The sequence below is a fragment of the Bemisia tabaci genome, chromosome 7 (assembly GCF_918797505.1).
Source record: "Bemisia tabaci chromosome 7, PGI_BMITA_v3".
NCBI classification, from domain to species: Eukaryota; Metazoa; Arthropoda; class Insecta; order Hemiptera; family Aleyrodidae; genus Bemisia; species Bemisia tabaci.
This window is the reverse complement of record NC_092799.1, coordinates 33259992-33267887: the sequence shown is the minus strand read 5'-3', so window position 1 is coordinate 33267887 and position 7896 is coordinate 33259992. Positions and strand designations below refer to the sequence as shown.

The 7896-nt window shown below is 45.0% G+C and overlaps 1 protein-coding gene across 1 annotated transcript; it reads right to left on the bottom strand.

Moving 5' to 3' along the window:
• Positions 1-1991: 1991 nt before the first annotated feature.
• LOC140225019 (uncharacterized) lies at positions 1992-5778 on the bottom strand. Its single transcript, XM_072302396.1, has 2 exons — positions 2601-5778; positions 1992-2567 (listed from the first exon to the last, which is right to left on the bottom strand). The coding sequence occupies exon 1, from the start codon at positions 5648-5650 to the stop codon at positions 3308-3310; it is 2343 nt and encodes a 780-aa protein (XP_072158497.1). The 5' UTR covers positions 5651-5778; the 3' UTR covers positions 1992-2567; positions 2601-3307.
• Between the last annotated feature and the right edge of the window lie 2118 nt (positions 5779-7896).

Here is a 7896-nt window from a genome sequence, read left to right as displayed (position 1 = left end):
GGAACAGATGTGAGGGTTGCATAGCAGAGGGAACCTATCTCCTGTTTAGACTAAATCCTAGGATTACCATGTGTTAATCCTAGAATTTAACTCAACATTATCAGAGATATAGAGCCCTGTGTCTGCTCACCCTACATTATTTCATTGTAAATGTTAAATCACTCATTAGTTTAGTATCCCACCCACCCACCCATTCTCAAAGTGAGAAAAAGGAAGAAAGAAAAAAACTCGGGTATTTACTCTCTGACTTCACCCTTTATTTTTATTTTTATTTTTTTTTTTTTAACATGGGTATAATATATATATATAACATGGGTAAATATAGCCGACGAGTGAGGGAGAGAGTCCTATCCCTGGTATTGATTCATCATCCTCCCATCAATAGCAGGGAAAGACTCGTCTCCCCCACTGTGGCCCAATATTTAACGGAGAACAGGCTCCCCTCCTTGGTGATGAGATACCCTCCTGGTACATTCTCCTTCGTTACCGATAAGGACCTCATCGAAATCCAGGAGGATATCTCATCCCCAAGTCGGAGGAGCGTTTCCTCCTCCATACTCCCCGGCCCCATTACATTGATCATGAGAGGCCTGGGTGCCGGGGTCCTTGCCCAAACGTAGAAATGAGACTTGATGATTGGGCAAACGTGCTGTAGATACATTGTTGGTGCTGGTGGAGAGGGTGCTGTTTAAGATGGGTGGTGTGAGACCTGGTGAGGAGGAAAAAAAAAAAATATTAGAAATGTAATAGAAAATAAATAAATGGATAAATAAATAGATAAATAAACTCAGGAAAGGAAAGAATGGGATAAATCTCGTATTTTGCTCGATAAATCTCTAAAATCGGAATCTCCTCTAGGGTCGTAGGATTTGAGATTATCTAAAATCTCTCCCGCTTTTGTCCCGCGTGCGGTAAGTTTTCGACATTGCTGGCACATTCGATCACATTCGCAAACCCACCACTTGGCTTTCAAACATTTAAATTTACCAACTTTACTCGACTCGTATGTTCTATTCATTTCGGTGTACCACGGGTGATGCATGAAAACCGCGTGATATTCTGCGAAGCAATCGAATCGCTCCGTGTTAGCATCGCTGTTGAAAATGTAGGGCATGAGCTGCCGGAGTATTTGAATACGCGGTTCGTACATAGCCTCCATTTTCAAAGCGTCCACGTAAAACTTGTCGAAAACAAAGAGGAATTTTAAATAATCTCTGAACCCTATTTTAGACTTTACAATCTCACACCACTCATCGATTGTTTTCAAGCACCGCTCATTGCAACAGTGGCCTTTGAAATTGAGGTAGGAGACATCGAAAAATGGGTCCCGGTCATCCAACTGTTGGGATGGCGACATTTCCCAATGCAGCATCCCTATGAAAATCTCCTTGACCAATTTTTTGAAGATCTTGATTCTATCCGCCCTCGAGAGACGGAAACGAGAGAGAACGGCGAGAGCTTGAGGAATTTTCTCTGACTTGATCTGGCTCATTGTGCTGTTTCAATCCGAGTGAGAGAAAAAAGCTGAATTAATAATAATAATAATAATGATTAATGATAATGATAATGATAATCCTTAATCCTCATTAAGGATCCGCTGTCAACTCCCTGGTTGCCCACATGGTTGCCGGATGGATGGTGATCATGATGATGATGATGTCATGATGATGATGATGCAAATTATTTTTAATTTTTACCTCACTCTTCTCCATTACGCTGATTTGACGTGGAGGGCCTAAATGGATTGCAATAATCACTCTTCTCCATTTTGTACAAATGGGTCCGTCCTGCCGGTCCTTTGTAAACGAGGACATACCCCGAGCCTTGGTTGATGCTCGCGATATCCTCCTCGCTTACTTTTTTGGCAAAAATCGAGGGGAGTATGAGCATGCGCTCTTTCCCCTCGACTCGAATCCAAGCGTAGAGCCCCAGCCCGTAATCTCCCTTGAAGTTGGCAAGCGAGATGAGGGGGTATCTTCCACCCACGGTAAGATCCTTCGGCAATATTCTCTCTTCTTGGGCGTCGTTGAAGGAGTCCACTAGAAAATTAGAAAAAACTAGAGCGTGTGGGGCGAGGTATTCTTGGAAAACACCATCATCATCATCATCGTAGACCTGAAAATTGAGAGTGTGTGTGCTCCCTCCATTGATTAGTGAATCATATTTACATTGATTAGTGAACCATATTTACATTGATTAGTGAACCGTATTTACATTGATTAGTGAATCGTATTTACATTGTATTAGTGAAATCGTGAAAAACTAAGAAATTTAGATGCTAATTTTTGTCTTAAATTTACATTTTTTTTAACGAGTAAAATAGGAACTATTAATGGATAACCGGGTTTTTCCTCCAAAAGAAGTTGCACAATCTTGGCAACATTGTAATATCTTCAGGACTCGAGCTGAGAATTAACATAATATATATACATATCTATATTTACAAATCGAGATCCTCGCCGTGATAGGTCATTACCGGGGACCGCGCGAGCTGCAAGGCAATTGCCTCTCACAAAATTTTCGGAAGCGTTTTAGATCGGCATCCTCACGGTCGGGTCTACGGCTACCTGCGGGCGGCGCGGTGCTTGTAGACATCGCACCAGACTCATTGACGGAGACAGAAACACGTCTTTTCCTTCCTCTCCCCGCCTCCTCCTCCGCCGGCGCAGCAGCTTCGGCCCCGTCTCGCTCAGGCGATTGAGGAGGAGGAGGAGGAGGAGGAGGGGAAGGAGAGGCTGGTATCGGGCCCGGCGGTGGGGGACAGGTCTCTCGTATGCTTAAACTATATTTATGGGATCTTTGGGATAAAGGACCGAGATAATTCAGGAAGAATTGACCCGCGTTAATTTCCCTAATGTTTTCACGCGTGAGGGCTCTATCGAAATCCTTGGGCAAACGAAGCCTGTACGGCTCACCTGTGAGTCTTATACAAGCCACGATACAGCGGCCGAATTTACCAAAAGTCTCCTCCAACGAATCGAGCGGGTATGCTCCGTTTTTTTCGAGCCAGCTCGGGTGGATAAAGGCGGGGCGCGGGGGAATACCGTCGAGCAGTGCGGTCACCGACTTCTCCAGCATGGCATTCTCACCGGAGCAAAAACAATACCTGATCCCATGATCGGAGCACGGTTCGGGATTCGAAGCATTACCGCTGCCACCGGGTAAAAAGTGAGCTCGCAACGCCGCGATTTTATTCGTCTCCCGCCAAATTTGAGGCTCTACAATGTCGCGATGACCCCACGGGAGTGTGTGCACACCGTCGGGGAGAATGTAACGCTTTTGATCGTCCGAGGAGAGAGCTACTTTTCTACTCTTCTCGCGAATAAAGTTGCATGTGCTTACTTTGAATCCGCCTTTCGGTAATGTGGGTTTTTTCCTTATTGAACAAAACATCCTTGTAGACCTCAAAGTTGGCGGTAGCGTGTAAAACGCGGGTTGGTACACCTTTCGCTCGCATACCCTCCCCTCCCCCTCCCAATCTGTAGGCGTACATTTTACTCATCAATCCCACGAATTCGATGATCGTCTTACCGCACGTTTCATCCTTCATCACCCCGGTCCTTTTTCGATTTTTTAGCGAGAAACAGGGGTGCTCCGGGGGTAGATCACTGCAATCGAACCACTCGTCCGACATTTCCTTCATGTCTTCCCACCAATTTTCCGTGAAAACCTCTAGTATCAGCCCATCTGTATCCAGGTAGGTATTTAAACACCTCGTGGGACCGTATCTTTGAATCATCACATCGTAATAAAATCGGTACATGTGCACCTTGGACAGTTCCAGCACCGCAAAACCCACCAAGATCGCGCTGTCAAAAACGATCTCGGTTTTGCGCATGTGCACGGCGGCCAGCTCCTCGTCGAAGAGGGTGCGATCGAGGAAATCAACGCGGGCGACCAGTTTCAAAATTTGCTCGCTATTCACCGCCAATTTAATCCTGCGCTGTTTCAAAGGGTTCTGTAAAAATTTCCCGAAACAGCTGTTGCTGAGCAGTTTCGCGACCCCCTGGTGAAATTTAGACGTTAGCGTCTGCCTCAATTTGATATTCTTCTCAATGAAAGGTTTCAAAAAAGGTTTTTGGCTGAAACTGAAAGCCCGGTTGATTTTCACCAGCCGGAGCCCGTGGCGCAAGGCTTGTTTCAACGTGACGTAGTGAATGATGTAATTTTCACGGTCACGGAACGATGCCAGGAGCCGGGGTTGTTTCGCGCTCGGCAGAGGAGGTAATTCGTTGTTACACAAAAACGGGAGCCCTTGATGAAGCTCGTGCAAGTGCTCGGGATAGGCAATCGATACGTCGAGCACGTAGCCGGTCGGCGCGTCATCGGGCACCGCGGTGACGTCGAGCCGCGACAGCTCGTCCGCGGTGAGCCACCTGTAATCATCGTACGGCAAACTCAGAGTCATCGTGTGCGCGTACAGAGAATTTATGTCCAGGTACAGTCCCCAAGAATGTGGAGCTGAAGGATCGTAGTCTTCGCAAAGCGGGTTATTGGGCTTCATGTAGCGTTTGCCCACTTGAACAATACCGCCCCGTATCCCGGACATGGTCATCAAGGTCATCTCGTAGTCTTTGAACAGCTTGATACGAGCCTGCGTGGTTTTGAGCGCGGCCGAGAACCCGAAACTCGGTAGCGTCATGTAATTGAAACAATCGAGGCCGTAAACCTTGAGACACAGAGCTCTAAAATCGAGGCACAAATCGGCGAGCAAATTCACATCGCAACAAAGGTAAAAATCATAATATTCGCCGAGCGTTCGGCACCCGAACTCTTTCCAGGCCTCGAGAAAATTTGCATAATCCTCAGGCGTCACCGCCGTGTCGGTGAGAGAATTGTAAAAATGTTCGGGTGCCGGCGGCTCGGTGAGCTCCAGCTTGTCGGGACTGTCGACAAAATCGTAACAAAAAACCGGTTTTCGTCGAGCGATACGGTACTGCGCCGGAGTGGAGCAGAACCGTCGCGTGTACGTGAAGGCCGACTCATCGAGCGTCGAGACGAGTTTGTCCAAAGATGACGGGAGGAATCGATAGGAATCGATGAATCGAATATGAAACCGTTGCGATACGTACACTTTGATGCTTATGAAATTCTCCTCGCTCGCTGGTACGATTTCAACGCGATACGGAAGCCCTTGGAGCCCTTGAACCACGTATTTGAAATCGTACTTGGACCCGTTGTGATAAACAACCGTCATATGGGCGGGGTGACGGTACTTGATATTGCATAGACTGCAAAGTGCGCCTCGATAGTTAGACTCCCCCTCTGGCGAATATTCGTGCGAGTGATCGCGACACTTTACAACGCCTGGGGCGTCAAAACTGACATGGCAAATTTTACAATTGCTAGCATTTTCAAAATCGAGAAGATCCGACGGGCTCATTATAATTTCGGAATTGCGATCATTGTAACTCTCGTTTATCTCCTGCGCAATTTCGATCATCTTTTTCACGAAATGAACATGGGGGTCTTTACCTCGATAGAGAACAGGGGAGGGGGTGTTGAAATTGGGATCTGTAGAAACGATGAGATATGCGTAAGACAGGGGCTGGTGACGTCTGAAATTGAAAGAATTTAAACCGGGGTCGTGATCAATTTTTTCCAAATAACTTTCAAAATCGGCGAAAACCAGAAAGTTATTTGGAATCATTTTGTTCTCGTCTTTGAAACATTTGACTAAATCCCGAGGGGCAGAGGCTATGAACAAATCGCTAGATATAGCGTAACACAGTTTTTTATGAGCCGTCAGATCTTCGGGACTATATTTATGAGCGAAACATTTCTTGCAGATATAAATCCTGTTCTTGGATTTTGTTATCTGCTTACGGACTAGACTATCAAAATTGGAAATGTAGCAATAGTGAAATTTGCTCTCGCTCTCATCGGTGATGTACAAGAGATCGGTGTGTCGATTCTCGATTTCTCTCAAACTCACACGAATAGGAAACACGCGAATCGTTTCCTTATCTCCGACACGGCCCAACCCGAAAACCGAGACGGAGCAGTTATTCCGTTTTTCGAATTTGCCTATTTCCTCGATCTCGACGGGAAATTGACGCAGCTAAAGTCATATTTATCCAGGTATTGTTCGTAAGAGCTGGGTCTTTCTCTTTTCCCGCTTTAGGCAGATATTTAGCCAGCATGGCGTACATGAAGCAGCGAGAATCTCGATTTTTACAATTTACTACGTACTTAGTGCTTATAGGTAGAGGTAAATAACTAGAGCCACTAGATGCTACGACATTGAATTTATTCACTCTCAGCTCGGAGCCTATGATTTTGCTAATGGTCCAACCCGAGCCTTTTAGATAGAAATCTGCACTCTCTTTTTTGATACTGGATTCAAATAGCAAGTAAGTGTTTTGACAATCGGCTTCGTGATAAATATTGAAATTTTTTGTTTTGAATGAGACCCCCTGAATTTCCCCCTCTCTCGGTAAAATGTATTCGGAATGGACGATTATATTGGATTTTATTGTTTGAAGTTGGGATAGCGCGTCTTTTAAAATTTGAACGATGAGAAATTTGATTTGTTTCAAGTGCAGATCCGTATCCAAAACGCTCGGGTCGGTATTTTTGATGAAAAAAGTCCGAAGTTGGCCCCCCGCGGCGGCAGGCATTTCGCGAACTTGCTCGTCGGACCCGAACAAATTCCGGAGATGGTCGAAAGTGCGGTTGTGCCGCAAGGTTTTCAGATAGAAATCTTCGCAAATCTCGCAGTAACGTGCGAATTTTCCCTCTAAAAACCGAACTTCGACACCGAGCAGTGTCAGCACCACCACCACCACCGCCCCCGCCGCCGCTGCTGCCTCATCATCTCCGATGACGTCATCATCCTCGTTCAACGAGGGTGAAGCTGCTGGTGCTGGTGACTCTGCTGGAAGAGGCAGCGCTCCCGGCCCCGCCACCGCTGGTGCCTCCTCATCGCCAATGACGTCATCCTCGTTTAACGAGGTTGACGATGCTGACGTTGGCTCCGCTGGAAGAGGCGTCGGGGACAAGACTTCTTTTATTTCTAAATTCTTACTTACAAAGTGATCGTACACTGATTCGAGATCTGAAATCGGAGGGCTATTGACGTATTTCGTCACGATACTAAGCCCTCTCTTTTCATTTTTACTCGAATCAGTCCTTATCAAGTAGCTATTAATTTTAATTTTTACTTCGGTATAATTGTCTAAAATAAATCTAAGCTTATCTACAATTTCATTTTTTTTTATCGCAAAAAATTCGGTGAGATCGGAGAGTTGAGGGTCCTCGTTTTTGAAGAAGAACGATTTAACCGTTAGGTCCTCCTCGCTTAGTTCAGATTCGAAAAGGTTGGTTATGTGCTCCACGCTCGAATCGTGGGCGTAGTTTTCAGTGTAATGGATGTCACAGTAGTTGCAGTAAAACGTAGGAGCCATTTTTAGATGAAGAAGAAGGAGAAGAAAATTTTGAAGAAGGAACTCACTTTTTTTTAGATGTCGGGTAAGAACGAGGAGGACACACGGGTGACAGGTGGAAAAAAACGAAGAAGTATCTGAAATTGATATAAAAAACCATCACTTTTTCGGTAAAATGAAACACATTTTCACTTGACGTGAACCATCAATCAATCAATCAATCAAACAAACAGAATTGAGAAACAATATCAAACTTGAAAACGGGAGGTTAAAATATCACGAGGTGAATCTGTAATTGAGAGAGAGAGAGAAATTGGTTTTCAGAAGATTAACTAGGTTTTCAGAAGATTAACTAGGTTTTCATAAAAATTTTGGATTAAAACAGATGACTTTTCTTTTTTTTTCCTTTCTTCTCTAGAAATTTTCGATTTCGATTTGAAATTAACGATTTGAATGCAGTGGAAAATTTCGATTTGAATACAGTAAAACACACAGACATAGACTCACCAAT